The sequence below is a fragment of the Lepidochelys kempii genome, chromosome 3, assembly GCF_965140285.1.
Source record: "Lepidochelys kempii isolate rLepKem1 chromosome 3, rLepKem1.hap1, whole genome shotgun sequence".
Classification (NCBI taxonomy): domain Eukaryota; kingdom Metazoa; phylum Chordata; order Testudines; family Cheloniidae; genus Lepidochelys; species Lepidochelys kempii.
The window spans coordinates 38,139,186-38,157,324 of record NC_136382.1 but is presented as its reverse complement, the minus strand read 5'-3'; the positions used below and the strand labels follow the sequence as shown (position 1 = coordinate 38,157,324).

At 38.2% G+C, this 18,139-nt stretch overlaps 1 protein-coding gene across 1 annotated transcript in view; it reads left to right on the top strand.

Annotated features, from left to right (window-relative positions):
- The window catches only part of TPO (thyroid peroxidase), a 52,478-nt gene that overhangs the window by 20,195 nt on the left and 14,144 nt on the right, over positions 1–18,139 (top strand). Inside the window, exons 6-9 of the mRNA XM_073336631.1 lie at positions 4,692–5,207; positions 13,617–13,875; positions 14,329–14,499; positions 16,631–16,868. Of these exons, the coding sequence (XP_073192732.1) occupies positions 4,692–5,207; positions 13,617–13,875; positions 14,329–14,499; positions 16,631–16,868 (1,184 nt within the window). The remainder of the gene's footprint in view (positions 1–4,691; positions 5,208–13,616; positions 13,876–14,328; positions 14,500–16,630; positions 16,869–18,139) is intronic.

The window sequence follows — 18,139 nt, the reverse complement described above, 5'->3', positions numbered from 1 at the left end:
AATGAGTATCTGTAATTCCTTACATAATGCTAATACATACAGTTCACAATGATATTTATCACCAGTGTTTCTTTAACTTTCATTAAAGACCTCACTTGATATGTTTTTATACTACAGTAATATTGTATACAATCAGTTGATTCAATTCATATCACTTGATGTTCAACCCCCCATCTTTATAAACCAGTAAACCTTTGCAATTAATTCTTCTGAAAAGTAAAACCCAGACCAAACGTTTCTCTCCTGCTGGGTGCAAATGTCATGCTGTACTCTCTCCCTCGCTAGCATGAGGTTTGCTTCTATCCCCCATCAGCCCGATTAATCTGTTTACTGCCTATACATAAACTGAAGTAAATACACATTCTTATGTTCAGGATAGACCTGTTAAATAACTCTTCCTTATATACCTGGTTCAAACACATTTTAGTTAGTTTTAATTCCAGAATATATTCATAACTCATAACTTATTGTGTACATTAGTTTTCAAGTGATACCTCAAAAAGCATATTTTGTAATGTAAGTAAAGAATTCGTAAATGTTAAGGCCAAAAAGAACCATTACGGTCATCTAGTATGACCTCTTGCATAACTCAGGCCACAGAATTTCATTTGATTCCTGCATCAAGCCCATAACTTCTGGTTGAGCTAGTTCACATCTTTCAGAAAGATATAAAGGGATCACTTCATCCAATACTGGGATGGAGTACCACAGCTGTTTTAACAGAGCATTATAACTCTTTGGGACAGGAAGAGGTGGGAAATATTGTATCCAGAAAGACAGGCTATGCACAGTAATCTCTCCGAGACTTAATAAAATGGAGAAACCTGTCTATAAAAAACAGGAGTTCTCCTTTATATCTTTCACAGTAGAGATGTGCCAGAGTTGTTTAGATTTTTTTCTGAGCCCAGCAGCCTCACGTACAGTTGCTGTCTGTGCCCTTGCTATCCACTAAATGAACTGCAGTAGTCAGAACTATTTATCCTAATCCCAATCTAATTAAAATATATTGAGCCTTTTGTTTTAGAGAGGTACATCTTTAAAGAGGTTTCAGTCTTAATCTTCTAAAATGGTCTCTGTCTCTTTGTCATAGTGATCCTAGCCTTTCTGAGTCCTACCTGGGCTTTGTCTCTAATTTTTTTAAAATTAATCTCTCCTGATTTGAGGGTTAGGTACAGGGAATCTCTTTCAAACCACTCGAATGTTCAAAACAGAAGAAACCTTTTCAATATGACCACTGCAAGCCCTGACTGATTCCTGCATGGGCCCCTTTCAACAATAAATGGCAAAAATCACCAGCATAATTTATATCTTTAAAACAGCATCAGCTGTAAAATAGACCCATAATTAAATGGATGGGGAGACTGAGATGCTTTTTCACCCTGCAGTGGTCACTTCAGGTCAGAGTCAAGGCACAGTAGAGCATTATTAGGGCTTCCATAGTTTACTGTTCTGTCCTGGTTTATTGTTTATTGTATTACAGTAGTTTATAGAGACCCCAACTGATAGCCCCAAAGTCTCATTGTGCTAGACACTGTACAGAGCCATAATAAGAGATAGTTCTGAAAAACTTACAATCTAAATAGACAAGGCACAAAAGGTGAGAAAGGAAACTGAGGCACAGAGAGGTGAGATAACTTGCCCAAGGTTACCCAGCAAGCTAGTGTCAGAGCCGGAAATAGAATTTAGGTCTGTCTTCTGAGCCATGGACTACCCTGCCTCTCAGAATCTCCTGTACAGAAACAGAGGATTTGAGTTTTCCTTGCTATGAATATAGAAAACTTCCACAAGCCCTGAATTCCCTTTAAAAAAACTGCAACAAACACCTCTGATCGTGTTGTCACTTTCCACAGAACCAGCTCACTGTAGTACTTAGAAGACAATGCAGTGCGTTGAAACAGTGTGTGACTTTCATTCTGCTACACTTCACCACCAGCAAGTTCCTTTGTGAATTTATAATATAATTTTAAGTTTATATGCAGCTAACCCAAGAAAGCTACCATAGCCAGGCTGGGTGGTTTTGTTTTTTTTTGTGGGGGGGGGGAGGGAGGGGGGTTGCTTTGTTTTGTTTGCCTCCTTAATTATTCTTTGCAAAGAAATGGATTGATAAGAATATTCTTCATTGATTTTTAGAGAGAAATGCCATTTTATATTCATTTCAATAAAAAAGGACTTTTTTCTAGGTCACGTTTGATGTCATTTGAAAAAATAACATAGAAAATTTTCATTCGCACATTGAACTGCTGGCTGCACACTACTTAGCCCATGAAAAAGAAAAGGACTTCATTATGCAGTTCTGCCAGTCCCTTAATGTTCATTACTGTTGCTTTCCTCCATTGGGGCACAGAATAATCTGAATTAAAATTGCAGAGGCAGTTAACGAAAGAATATTTACTGTGAACTCCACGGACGCTTGGTCTGTTTTGTTGTGGTCCTCTCTGTTTACTAAGTTAAAGACCAAACATACATTTTTCAATTATACCCAAACTCTTCCAACCGTTTCCTGATAATTAGAAGCAAGAGGTAGTCAAATGCACACAGCACTCTGTAGCTGTCAGTCTCAGAAGACACTGTACTTGGAATAGAAACTTAGCCTTTTGCTCACCCTACCAGCTGAAGGGAAGCAGAGACCACCGTAGCAGCAAGAGTCTTAATAATGGGGACAAACTCTAGACAGGATACCCAAGGGAAAATAAATAATTGATTTCAACAACTGAAGGAAGAAACAGCAAAATAAACAAAATATATGTTTACTCACAAAATATAATAACCTACCATTGAAACTATCCTACTTAGCTAATGGGGAAAGAAGTGAGAGGATTTCTTAAGCAGACAGGTTTTAATAAGCTTAGAAAATAAACAAGTATTGCTTTAACATGATAGTAGCACTTCCTACAGTGATGAGCTTTCTGTAGTTAGAAAAATCTATTTAACAAACAAGATAAAAATACCAGCACCATGTAAAGTTGTTAAGCTCCATTCCACAATTCCCTTTAGCCTTTTTTCACCCCTTTTAAATCAGATTTTATTTCCATAACCCCCAAAGAGATTTCTTGCTTCTGTGATCTCCCTTCAGCCCCTCCACACCCCTTTGATCTTTTCACAGGATATTCCAGCTGTCTCAAATTTGTGCCCATGTCAACACTGGTTTTGGAGCCTGCTGAACTAACTTCTTTAAATAACAAAAATCTAAGCAAAACAATGTAGAAATGTGAAAGATAATTATATGACCTTGTAGGATGTCTGCAACATTAATATGTCTGTCCATGCTTCTTTGCTGCTGTAGTATTTGTTTGAAAATTGAACAGCAAAGAAATAGGATGAAAAGAAAAAGCAGATTAGGTCAGGTGTCTCTTCAAAGCAGATGTATTTGACTTTGTCAAATGTCTGCAGATGGTTCTCCTCTGGGGGATATTTCAGCAACTTCAGTAAGTGGTACCTGTACTTGCTTACCAGTGGTAAAAGATCAATGGGTAAGAAAGTATAGATTTTCCCAAAAGTTCATAATTGCATATTCTTTGAAACTCAAAATCATGTTTTTAACAGCAGTTTTCATTGGAGGTGTGTATTTTTAATCTCCTGGGCTTGACACATACTAGTTATGGCTCACCATGTCTCATTACACTGTGCGTGGTGATCGGTTAGAATCTGGAAATGATGGGATTTTCAGAAAACTGCAGTTCATAAAAGCAGCTTTGAATTAAACAGGGCAGATAGACTTCAGACATTCTGAAACATGGTTGTTTTTATTTTAGTGATTAATTTTATTTTCTTGAACAGGATAGCTGACTCAGATTTTCTCTCTTGGGTCTCCTAAAATGTAAAGAGATCCTGTCCTCCTCTGCCTGCTTATTTAAGAAGGCTTACAGGAGAGAAGCTCTGTAACTACTCACCTTAAGAGATTCAGGGGAGAGGCCTCCATGGTGCACACCTCCTAATCAACCCACAAAATGTCCATTTAGAGCATAATCCCAAAATCATTGAAGTAAAAGTGATGTTGATGTCATTTGACATCACAGCTTCTCTATACATCTCATTGATTTCAATGGGCTTTGGATCAGGCCCTAACTGAGGCAAAGTCTCCCTGATCCATGTACACTGTACAAAGACGAGCACTCTGAAGCAAAAGCTTTTGCACAGTCCTGATCTGGACTATGGACACTTCACTATATTTGCGTGTAGGCAGCGAGATTAACTGCACGTGCGCAAGCAGCATGGCTTTCTGAAATGAGAAAACTCATGCAAAATCTATTATAGCACACAATGGTCAATGATTCATAACTTGATCATGTCAAAAACAATTTTTACCAGAACAGTTTCACCAGAACTCACAAGCAATTCTATTCAGTGAGACCTGAAAAGATGAATTCATGATGAATTTCATGAGTTCAATTCAATAGAACTGTTCAGAAAACATAGCAGTAATTTTTTTTTAATGGAGAAAGTATATTTTTTTCACTCTGCCTGTTCTCAAAAATGGCTAGACCATTTTTGCTCAAACTTCAAAAACATAAATAAAGAACACAGCGACAAGCCTAGAAAATTTCAGTCCAGAAAATAGGTGTTTCAAAAAGATTTGAGCAACTGAAAAGTAGGGCTTAGAATGGAAACCTTTATGGAACCCTTAGTGCAGTAGTCATTTCCAGTCCAGCTATGTTATTTTCACTGCAGAAAATGTCTATTTTATTACACAGGTATTTGCCAATGATACACTATCCACAGGAAGAGAGTGCATGCCTTTTTACCGTTCATCTCCTGCATGTGGCACTGGCGATCATAGAATTCTCTTTGGAAATCTATCAACATTGAAACCAAGAGAACAGATCAATGGTTTAACATCTTTCCTTGATGCTTCCACTGTCTATGGCAGCACGCCTGCTGTGGAAAACAAACTGAGGAATTTTACAAGCAAAGAAGGCCTCCTTAGAGTAAATGTGCGATATTATGACAATGATCGGGAATATCTGCCTTTTGTAGACCAGGTCCCATCTCCCTGTACACAAGACCCCAACTCAGATGAAGCTGAAAGGATCGAATGCTTTATGGCTGGGGACAGCAGGTCTAGTGAAGTAATCTCATTGACAGCTATGCACACCTTGTGGCTGCGAGAACACAACCGCCTGGCTAAAGCACTGAGAAAACTGAACAGGCATTGGAGCTCGGAAACGGTTTACCAAGAAGCTCGCAAGATTGTTGGTGCTCTACATCAGGTTGGCTGACTACTTAATTGTCAGTTTATTCCTATGACTCTGCTACAATTTAATTAAGCACAAACTGAAAATGTGTTTTCATGAGCTGAATGGCTTTTTGAGGGCCATGTTCCTTTCCTTGCTGTCTCTATTTTGTACTTCAGATTTTTGGTGTCAGATTTTCATTCTTTTCTCAAACATCTTGATATTTAGATTCTTTCACTTGTTCAGATCCCACCCCTCTCTGCTGTCATTTTTTCTGGCTTCTTTTACTGGACTTTCTAGCTGCATTTCCTCTTTCCTCAGACTTTTCCTTCTATCTGTTTATTCTACTGAAGTCTCTTCACTCTTTCTGGCTCTCTTCTTTATAGCAATTTTGGAAAAGGAAACAAGTAAAAAGTAGGTAAATCTCCCACAGTGCACAAAAGTTTGTCTTTCTAATGCAAAATCTATAAACAAATATTCTCCTTCCATAAAAAGACCATAAGCTTCACGCTACCAAACTAATGCATAAACCCCTTGGGCATAGACTTTGGGCTCTAAAACTTGGGAAGGAGAAATCAATATGGAAAATAACAAAGCAGACAGGAAAGTAGACATACAGAGTTTCATATTAAATCAATGAGTAGAAATCTTCATAATTAAACTGAAATTCTAACATCCACCAAGGTTTCACTTTCAAGAATTATAATCTTCAACATTAAGATACTCTTATGAGATATTTTGTTTTCATTTACTTTAAAATATGTCTCTCCCAATCATTCCATTGGGGTTTGAAAAATCTACCCTTAGATTACAGAGTGTATTTATTGATTCACAGACAAGTAGAGTAAATATTGCATCCAGGTATCCAAATCAAGTAAAAACTCTTTACATTACCAATTCACTCTGAACTGTGAATTTGGACATGAAAATTATATTTAGGTCATAAAAATAACTTTTCTTTAGCAGTTTTCCAGTGGGGAAAATGGTTATTTCTGCTTGTTCACACTGATCCGGTCTCTGTTATAATCCATAGCACTGGATCTGAAATATCAGATTTGGAACACTTTGGAAACAACAGGCCTTTCACCCAGTCTCTAATTGCTAGCAGCTGAAATATTTGTGACACCAGATTGTGGATTTTTCTGAAGAGTAATAGGGAGAAAAACAGACTTCAATGATCATGAAAAAATATTGCTCTCCTTCCACCTGAACTCGCTGTTTGCAGTAAACATAGAATGATTCCTTCAGGAAACCATGTGCAGTCGATGTGAGACTACTGGTTGCACGAAGAAAGAATACTCATAGAAAAATAACTCCTTTTATTTGAAATCAGTACATAATCAGTTTGCTTTAGATAGTCAGGCCATTAGCTTCTCTTCCAGCTCTCCAAAGTCAATTCATCTCTCATAAGTGTTTTTTTGTTTTGTTTTGTTTTGTTTTAAAATCGTTGTATTAACAAACTCGGAATGGTTCTTTGTACTAGTTAGAAGAAAAGAGCAAATCAGAAATCCCAAAACTAGGCTTCTCTGTACTCTTATGTTAGTGGGTAGGAATATGAAACATCATGCCCTTAAACAAAATAGTTTTCACAAGGTATTATTCTGTATGACTCTGGACTACTTATTATCTCTACCAGTGTCACAGAGATATCTACCAGTGTCTAATGAGTGTCTACCAGTATCTAATGAGATCAGCCTGTGGCATATGAGGAATATATTTGAGCTGATCTAGCCCGTTTAGGGACACTCATTCAGTGGATGTAATTGTAGTATCTTTATTAGAGTGTTATAATAACCAGAGCACAGGCAAAAGCTATGGTTGGAGTTATCTAAAACTTCCATTCCAGAATCCTATATTCAGTTGCTATAACTTTCTAAGATTTTCATCTTTTGGGCTGAATATGTCCAGATCTAGTCTCTCCCTGGGAGTGCATATTTATGGAGAGCTTGAATAAAACCAGTTCATCCTTTTTAAAAAAAATTAAGAATAAGATTTTTTTAAAAGCACTATTTCCATTGGATTTTTTTCCAGTGTTGCTTTTTAAACAGCTCTACTGACAAGCAAATAGAAGTAGATACTTGACATTAATACAGCCCTTGGAAGGGAAAAGTGCCTTTCAGGGTTCTGGGGGTTTGATTTGGTTTAGTTATGGAGATTTGGAAAGCATGTTTCACACAAGTGCAGTAGTTTGTTTAAACCATGGCAACACTTTAATTCTTTCACAATATTCTAAATGATGAGGACTGTGCTGTGCAAACATGCACAGTTAATTCCATGTTGTAGTAAAATGTATTGGGCCCTGGATCATTCAGAGTGCAGCCAAGCTCATGCTCAATGATGGAGGCAAGAACGAATGATTTCAATGTTGTGACACATGTGCCAAGATTTATTTTGGGGGTGTTTAGACATCCTTTCTTTTTTTTTCCTGCCACTTGCTCACAAACATCAGTGTAACTCTCCTGATTTGAGTGGGGTTACTTCTCATTTGTCCTGGTGCAAAAATGAGAAGAGAATCAGGACTACTGTCTAGGGAAACAGTGAAAGTACAATTTTTTGTTCCTTTAACGTCATTAAAATTCTAGGAAATTTCATATATTAAAAAAAAAAAAATGAAGAGACTGTTACGGTTGCAAAGTTAAGCACTCAAATGCCAGTAAATGCTACTAGCAACCTTAACTCTGCTCTGATATATTAATATTTTTTTTAAAAACTAAGGATTTAATTTAATGAATTTAGGTCACACACAGAAATAAAAATGTATTTTACATTTGGGTTACTAGATAGTAACTCTAACGTGATTCCAGCTTTCTCTGCCGTTTAAAAATAAATAACTCCCTTCTTCATTCATATAGATGGAAAGCATTTCTTGAAGCCAGTGCTGAGGCTGTACTACAGGTCAACAGACCCTTCCCCTCAGCCTCCCAAAGCCTGCCCTAAATTGCTGTGTGGCGTGGTAAACTGCTTCATCAATCCTGAATGCTGACAGCAGAACCCAGCACTAAGCTTGGCAAATAACTATCTTCCTATTTTGCTGAAAAGATCATGCAATTTCTTGAAGGCTTCTCAAACAGCATGGGTCCGTTCCTCCTATACCATCCAACAACAACCCATTTGTACTGAAGACTATACCCTAATACATTCACAGCAAGGGCTGAATTAAGATTCCACAGGCAGCCTTAAATTTGTCTTTTCCTTAATTGTGAGCCCTTCATTTTGCAACCTTAATACTCTCTTAATGCTTGTCCTGGAGAGTACCAGAATGGGTCTCAAGGAGGCCAAAGAGGAGGGGGTTATAGTAATCAGCAGGTTCTCACCAAGCCATGAACTCGCATTTTAGCACTTGGACAGAAAGGAAGGGTTGAGTTTGTTAAAATGGTTGGAGAAAGAACTGCCAAGATCTGATGACAAGTGATAAGAGTATGTGTGAAAAATGTAAGGCAATTCCTTCTAAATATCTTGAGCTCTGTGCCTTTATATTCATGTCCATGATTTTGATACAGGAGTGAATGTCTAGAGATCTGGAATTTATTTATTGTAGGTTCTTCTGGAGACACACTGTGTGTGATTTTGGGCAAATCATTTAATCTGTGCATCAATTTTTGCCATTTTAAAATGGGAATGACAATACTTCCCTATCTCACAGATATGTTCAGAGGATATATTCATTAATGGGTCACCCTTTACAATAAGAAAAGGAGGACTTGTGGCACCTTAGAGACTAACCAATTTATTAGAGCATAAGCTTTCGTGAGAGCTCACGAAAGCTTATGCTCTAATAAATTGGTTAGTCTCTAAGGTGCCACAAGTCCTCCTTTTCTTTTTGCGAATACAGACTAACACGGCTGTTACTCTGAAACTTTACAATAAGGTTACATTTACAAATTGTTTGTAAAGGGTTAGCAAATATTTAGTAGATGTTATAAGTATGTAATAGACATGTGCTGTACATTATAGCTGTTGTTACTATGATTGGTTATTTTCTATTACTTCCTAAAGAGATCTTTCACAAAGTCAGCAGATTCTACCTACTTGCCTCACAGCCATTTCTATAATTGTAAGGAATTCATGCAGCCTGAGCAGTGCTTATAATTTATCTTGTTTGTAAGGAACTCATGCAACCTATGCAGGGCTTGCAATTAAATTAATATACCTTACTCCCTATTGGTCTTTGCCCACCAGAGGCCACCCATGCCAAATATAGTATATAAGAAGTTAGTGAGTACCAGTCTTTGCTCAGCGCAATGGCTGTCTGTTTCCTTACCCACTAGGGGCTGCATTGTGTTCTCAGACTAAAGCTTGATGCTGTCACCTGGATCTGAATCTATTGTGAGCGTTATCTCGTTCTGTGACAATAATAGGCATTATTCTTCATAGGCAAGTAATTTCTGTTTCAGCCTTATTTTTGTCCTTCTTTTGGATAATCCAGTTCAGTTCACGTCTGCTTTGTAAGGTGATGGTTGTTTGTTCTTCCCTAGCTGGACTGAAGGTCTGTAAGGTGCAATAATAGTCCATTTCTTCCTGCAATGGCAATCTGAATGGGAGCGCTTTTTTTGTGTTTGCACTCAGGATACTGCCTAAAGCCTTGTTGCAAGCCAGACTCTAAGGGCAATGTCCTGAATCTGAGGAGCAAGAAATATGAAAGTGTACCTGCAGCTAAAAATATGCTGCTAAACAGAAATTTATATAAAATTCTTTATGAGTTACACAAATTGAAGGTGTATATCCCGTTTCCCATGTAGAGATCAACTTAAAGCTTCAGGAAAGGATCTACATTTTAAACAGAATAAAAAATAAAATAATCTGTCAATGTTAACAGCAAGACTTTGTATTGCACGTTCTTGGGAAAATTCTCCTGGGGAATTGTGACACAGTAAAATATGGACTCTCCTTGAAATGGAAAACCTCTCACACCAAGTATGTACACAAAGGAAGCACTTTTTAGCACACTCCAAGGTGGAGGCCAGCATCTTTAGCTAGGTTTTCTGAAAATTAACCTGCTCCTGAATAGTAATGGAACATGTAATATGTTAATGTTAATACTCACTCTGTATTCAGACAAAACCATGAATTAAACCCTCTAAGCCACAGACGCCATTTTTCTGGGTGGGTGCTCCACCCCCACTCCACCCCAAGGCCCCGGCCCCACTTTGCCCCCCTCCCCCCAGTGCCCTGCCCTCTCTCCACCTCTTCCCGCCCCTGCTCCGTCCCCTCCCCCCAGTGCCTTCTGCCCACTGCTGAACAGCTGATCAGCCCACTGAACAGCTGATCACCAGGTGGCTGCTGGGTGCTGAGCACCCACTATTTTTTTCCACGGGTGCTCCAGCCCCAGAGCACCTACAGAGTCAGCACCTATGCTCTGAGCAGTCATGTATTGGAAAGCCACTAGCAACTCTTGAAAGCCACTTGTTAGAAATCTGTCCCCTGAATTAAATTAGCTTGTGAATTGCCATCCTGGATCACATCAATGGTCCCTTTAATCCAGTATTTTGTTTCTGATGGGACCAGTAGCAGATACGATTGAGGCTACTCTGCAAGCACCTGCACCTTCTCACCAGATGTGTTACACAGTTATGTAGGGAGGCCTTTGTGAAAATTTTGGCAACGTACCTTGGAGTTTGACCTTGGGAAGAACTGAGGATTGAGTAAATTGTCAGCAAATCAGAACTCTATTTTGTCCCATTAAATCAGGTTAATGAGTATGTTTTAAATAACATTAATTATTCTAATGTCTACTTATACTATTAAGAAGCAATTCAGCTACTAAATTTATGGCACCTGCCATGACACTAATGCCCATATTTTAGGAAGTTGTACACTGTTGCAGCAATGTCACTCTTTAGAAGAAGTAGGTATTGATATCACTGATTATAATATACTTCTTTAGGAGGTTCTTTGTGGAGGTTGGAGTTCATGCTCTGAGGTGCTGAGTGCCTCCTGAGAGGAGCTGAGTTGGCCTCCAATCCCGCTAATGTCTCGGGGATTAGAGGGCACTCAGCATGATCTGACCCTTTGTGCCCTACATTCCAGAAACTATCCATTCAATTGCAAACACACAAACACACACACTCATAAATAGTCTCAAAGTAAATGATACATTCTAGTGCAGTGTAGTACAATAACTCCGGATTTCTTTTTCCTGTAAAGCTACAGCTCTTTGGTGCTGATTGGGTTGAAGTGTTTTTAGGCAAGGATGTTCTGTCACTTACGTAGAAGAGGCTGAATATATAAAGAATTCTGTATTAAAACAAACTATGATGATTGTTGCATGGCAAATATGAAAAGAAACACGAGTCTTTAAAATCACTCACTCTGATTAGGTGGCACACTTTTCTTCTGTGTCACATATACTGCTCTGCATATCAAATGCACTGAAAAATCATTTTGAACCTCTGCAGAGGGCTTAGACTTCTTTTTTAAATTTCAGCAGGAGTGTAAGTCTTTAAATGAATTGTATTGTTTCTCCCCACCCCTTGACACAAGCCCAAGTTAATTAGGTTGTGAGCCTGCTCCGAGGGTTATGCGTCAGAGGTTCTAATATGCAGTTCTTGTAGTTTTATGTCAGCTTCCAGATTTTTTTCTCCAGTATCCTCCTCAGTTTCCCCTTTGATTTTCTGTAAAACACTTCTGCCTAGCACAGCACCACCACCCCTCAAACCCAAACCCTACCAAACTCCTGAATCTTCCAGCACAGGACAACACATACACAAGGCTCATTTACATTTGTTCGCCTTATAATTGTAATGACCTTCGGCAAAATTGGAGCCCCTGTCTTCAGCAGTGCATGGAGAACTTGAATGTGAACTGTCCTCCTCCTTCAGTCCCATGGGTGGAGGTTGAGATCTGGCCTTTAGTGGCCTCCTGGTTGGACCTACCATTGGAATGGGAGAGCAAAGGCAGTCCATGAATTGTTATGTCTATATGGCAGAGATTCCCAATATGCTTGTGCCTGCAGTTGACTTTGTCACATTTACATCATTGTTCTGGTCTACTTTGGCCAGTTTGGGTTGCTTGATAATGAAACAAAGTACTCACTTTCCTTTCTCCTGGCTTCACTCTGGTCCTGGAGATGTGAGTATTAGCTCCTCAGTATCTCCAACCTCTGCTTGCCTCAGAAGGGAGGGTCCAAACTTGAAAAGTCCATACTCCAGCCCTCTATATGATAGCAAAATATGCTACTACTTGGCCACAAAGCTGACTTGAAACCTAAAGTTACAACTGGAGCTAACAATACCTGTGTGTGTGATAAGTGTTGGCAAATATTAAATTTTTAAATGACAACCACACTACTAATTTCCAGCAATTAAAAAAAAACTATTTGACAGACAGCATGCAAGAAAAATCTAATCTAATCAAGCAGCTGTGCAAAGTCTTGAGCTAGCTTCTTTCTTATGTGAATATAACTAATTTAGAAAAGTGAAGAGTGGAAGCTGAAAAAGACTGAGCAACAGCTGCCCATACAGCTCTGTGTAGCATGAATGTTGGCAAATGTGCAGTGTCATATCTTATAGACTTCGTTGAAGCTTGCTTTTCTGTGTGACATACCAAAGACAATGAAACCCAGTATCTGATGAGACTATGTTATTCCTGCTTGATTTTCAATATGCATTATATCAAGCTTCTAATGTATTTGTCTGATTGGTTTACTACATATTCTATCAAACTTAAAATATATTTTGAGTTCACTATACTTCATATTCCTCCCATTAAACTTTAATAAATTCAAATGTAATCTTTAATCTGTAATGCAGTTTCATTTTATTCAGTGCAATATATCATTTCTTCGGGGGGGGAGGAAATTGGTCAGTATTACTAATAAGCTTTTTTATACGCTTCAGTAATTCTATTACATTATAAAAGCACTTGATAGGAGATATTTATGTATTTCCGTTATACAGTCTGATTTGTGGTGATCTTTAAATTGCCTGCTGTTTTGTATCAAATGTCTATCAAAGGATTCTGGGAGTAAACATTTAAACATGTGACTGAAAACAAAATCTGTTCATGGTTTATGCTGGTTTAGTTTAAAGGCTCAGTAGTTTATGCTGTCCCAATACAGTTTTTAGGATTTAAATCAATGCTGGGTATCAGGGAGTTCTCAAACTCATTGACGTCAAAGGGAGCTATTATAGACCACATCAGTAATCTGTCCATACCAGGCTTTGGTCTCATGTTGGTACCAAGGGATTTGGGAGCCTGGATTGCTGGGTCCTATTCCTATCCCTGCCACTGACTCTCTGTATGATCTTGGGCAAGTGATTTAAGTTCTTTGTCCTCATCTGCAAAATGAAGACAATGCTACTTACCTACCTCACAGGGTTGTTGAAAGTGTTAGTTAATTAATGCTTGTAAAGTGCTTAGAGATCACTGGATGAAAAGGCACTATACTAGTGGGAAGCATTATTATATTATGTAAATATTAACTGCGATTTTTTTTCTTTCTTTTAGATTATTACTCTAAGAGACTATATTCCAAAAATCATTGGCCCAGAGGCTTTTAATCAGTATCTTGGTCTGTATAAAGGCTATGATCACAAAATAAATCCCACGGCTTCAAATGTTTTTTGTACAGCTGCTTTTCGATTTGGTCATGCAACAATACACCCAATAATAAAGAGACTTAATGCTCAGTATCAAGATGACCCAGACCTCCCAAATCTTCATATGCATGAAGTTTTTTTTAGTCCCTGGAGGCTCATTAAAGAAGGTATGTTTTTATGTGGATTACATCTTTTCACATTATTGCAGCATTTTTCAAACTTCTTTCTAATTGCATTTCAAAATCTTATAAAATCAAGAACATTCATTTAATTGCATCATTGGTTCAGGTTGTTGAACAGTGCCCAAAGAATTAATGTCAACTGGGAAAATTTATTTTTGTTAACTAGTCTTTTGAAGCATACAAACACTGTTCTTTAGAAACATCTCATCCATCTCATATAATCAGTCTGTTAGCAATGTTTCTGCTGTCTTAAGAAACAGACAGTGCCTCTTAACTGCATTATTGTTTTCTATCATTGTTTTGTTTGAATTTAAAGACATTTAAGGTGAATAATTTTAAAAATATAGAGTGAAAAGTGCATGTAGAAATGTTAAGAAAATTTATAAAGATTTTGTTTTCACATGTACTTTGACACTGCATTGGTTTTATGTTTTAAAGGAGGTTTGGATCCTTTACTAAGAGGTATTCTAGCAAAGTCAGCAAAACTACAGATGCAGGATCAAATGATGAATGAAGAATTAACAGAAAGGCTTGTTGTATTGTCCAATAATGGGTCACTGGACTTAGCATCATTAAATTTACAGCGTGGACGTGATCATGGACTCCCAGGTCTATTACTTTTTTCTAGATTTTCTATGCTAACGATTGAGACATCACTACTTGTATTTGAAGCATACTGGCAATTTACCAATATGGTTATTAAGTGACAGCTATGGCTAGTTAAACAGAGGCGTTACCCCCGTCTCTTTTAGAGTAAACAAACAAGAGTAAAAAGTAGCTATAATGAAGACAAGATATTCACTAGCATTAGACCTGAAAACAATGTCCTTAGTTTGAAAGGGACAAACCATAATACAGGGGGTTACTGTATGTATCTGGAGTGGCTTTTTAGTAACTATGACTTTTATTAGAATTAGTCAACATTTTTCAAATCTCATACTTTTACATTTTATTTTAAAAAAATCACAATTGTAACAATTTTCCCCTATGCTTTTCAATGAGCTCTACTATTAGGTTTTTCTAAAAATGAAGGACAACCATAAACCTTCCGTTTAAATTATTTTTATTTGAGCTTAGGGAGAAAAATATGGAAAAAGCAAAGTAGTCTCTATGGGCTGGGCTACACTGCAGGTGCACAATGTAATTCCCACTTCAGGCGAACATAGAAGCACTAGCTTTGATTGTGCGAGTGCACTAAAAATAGCAGTGTGGCCACAGCAGCATGGGCAGCAACCTGAGCAAGCCACTCGAGTACTGTCCCATCTGATATCCTATGTATGTACTTGGGTTGCTAACGTAAGCTGCTGCCACAGCTGCATTGCTATTTTTACCATCCACGATCAAAGCTAGAGCACGTATGTATAGGTGAGCTGGGTATTACATCACTAAGGACAGTGCAGACATACCCAAAAGGAAATTCATAGTGTGTGTATGTGTTTCTTCTGTCTCTGCAAACAGACAGAGCTCTTAGAAATGGAGAAGTGCAGTGCACAGAAAACAAAGGCCCTGAAGTGTCTAACTCTCAGTGGCTGAAGCAGACATAGGGAAGTCCAGAGCCATGATCAAGTATTGTGTGGGTGGTCTGGTAGCCGGGAGGGCAATCGGTATTAGAGCTATTCCCAAGCAATGGTCGGCATTCTTTCAGGGGGTCAGTAGCTAGGGGATCCAAACCAAGGGGCGAGGTGGCAAGGTAGGATCAGGCAAGGCAGCAGGGCAATGCAGCAAAACAGTTTAGGCAACAACCAGCAGACAATGGCCTGATGCTCAGACAGCTTCCTCTTCCTGTTAGGATCTTTATATAGTCCAGGTATCCCATGGGAATGCTGTCTGTCCTGCCACTCAGGGGCTTCGGGTATGGCTGCTGTGGAGCTGGACACTTAGCACTAAGGTTGCTGGTCAGGGGTGGTGGTTCATCATTATCAGTGTAGCGTGGAGGCTACAAATGCCATCTAAGGACTTCCATGGGCCTGGTTTTGATACCAGTTTCCTGACATTGTCACAGCTACTTATGCTACCAATGTGCTTCCTGAGAAGTATCATTAGATGCCATTGATTCACCAAAATGATTTTACTTGTTTAGTTTTTCCAGACCGAGAAAGAGAAAATGTCATTTTTATATTATTAAGCAATTCTCATCCTCTCTCATTTTCCCTCGTTCTGGTATCAGCATGACACACTATAACCTCTACTGCTTGCACTGACCTGACCCTGTGTGCATCTGAAATTTGTTCTTCATTCACTCATTTCATTAATTCTAAGAGGCAACTTTGAAGCTGCAGGCCAAATGTAGTAAGACTTTCACAGAGCAGTTATTTTGAGGTCTACGTTTCTTTCTTTAATTAAAAATTAGATTCAAGGTACAAATGAATGGGCTAAGACTTTTCATTCTAAGTTGCACTAGCCACAAATTTTTGAATTTTCCTTTTGCTCTATCAAGTCTTCAGAATTTTTAGAAATGGAAATGTTATTTTATGCCTAGTTTTACCTTTACTAACATAATGTAGCTTCAATATATCTAAAAGGCCAGATCTTGCCACCCTTACTCACACTGAGTAGTACCTCACCCTGTGAATAGGCCCATTGATTTCAACCAATTCTACTAGGTCTATTTTCAGAAGAAGATGCTAGTTGGTGTGAGTAAGGGTATCGGAAGCTGGCACCTATAAATGAGTTAATTTGGAGTGCTATGTTAAACAGTCAGATTTCAAGGCTGATCTCTCTATAAATTTAATATGTTTAGGTTACAATGACTGGCGAGAATTCTGCGGTTTACCAAGACTGGAAACTCAAACTGACCTGAATACAGTAATAGCTAATAGGATGGTAGCTGAAAAAATCATGGAATTGTACAGCAATCCAAACAATATTGATGTTTGGCTCGGTGGCCTAGCAGAAAACTTCCTCCCAGGTGCGAGAACTGGCCCACTGTTTGCATGTATAATTGGAAAGCAAATGAAAGCCCTAAGGGAAGGTGACCGGTAAGTGTATTTATACTGTTTATTTGTACGTAGCACCTCAAAGAGTGCTGCACACTTCACAGATATGAGAAGACAGGTCCTTGTCCCTTATAAAAACATTATGACAAAGGAGGGAGGAAAGAGGAAAAAGTACATGCATTTTTAACATATTAATCCCCACCCGCACTTTTTATTGTTCCTTAATCCCTTGTTTACCAGTTTCTCTTTTTTTTTTTTTCCTGAACCTTCTCTCTATTCTTCCTTTTGTTTGTTTTTGGGCATGATTCCTACCAGCAAGGAGACCACTCCTGTGGCATATTACGAATACACTGCAATCCCATGCTGCTGTTCAGCTGGCTAATACCTCCTGCACCGTACCTATATGAGACTTAAATGGTGCAAAAAAATCTTGTGCAAGTGTGAAACTTCATCCTAGGGAAAGAGAGTTTTACCTGTATAAGAACTGCAGGCTCAGGCTCTGAATAAACGCAAGATTCAGTCGTAGTAATATAAAAACAGTCCATTTTAATGGATTTTAGAATATACTGGAATTTTTTATAAATAGATGCTACTTGTAAATGTAAGGAATGTGCAAAAGGGTCCACACAATCAAATACAGCTGGATTCACTCCTACCAGCCCTTAAGGAACTAATCCTGATTTGTCTAAGGAGACCCATTTTATATTATTTTTAGACCTTTAGGGCCAGAGTCGCATTTAGATTAAGTCTCTTACACCCACATTAAAGCCCCTTTATTGTGCTGGAGTGATGTAACATCTCTGTGATGTACATAAAAATCTAGCCCATAGGGTTTAAATGTGGACTTTAAAAAATTTTAATTAACTCAAAGAATGTCACACAAACAATGAAATGTTGTTAAATGTTGTGCCATTTTTATGATCATGACAAACAGCTCACACAGACTTGTTTTAAACACCATTTCAACTCTTCTGAATCATTTAGAATTTTACTAGCATTAGCACTGTATGAGAATGTTAGATATGATAGTTTTTATTGTCCCTTATTTTGAGTATATGAAACATATCTGAGATTAAATAACATATATGCTTAATTCTGCCATCTCTCTGACCTTTCCCCACTGAAGTTGGCTTCTTTACAGATTTAACCTCTAAAAATAGCAGATCAAATGTAGTAGTGGTTTGGCTGCTAATAATAAAAACGCTCACTTCCTTCAAGGAAGTTTGAAAAGCTATGGGACTGTAGAGACAGCGCATAGTTTTGAGGTGGGACTTAGAGTGAATGTTGGTAAGACCGAGGCTATAATAAGTGAG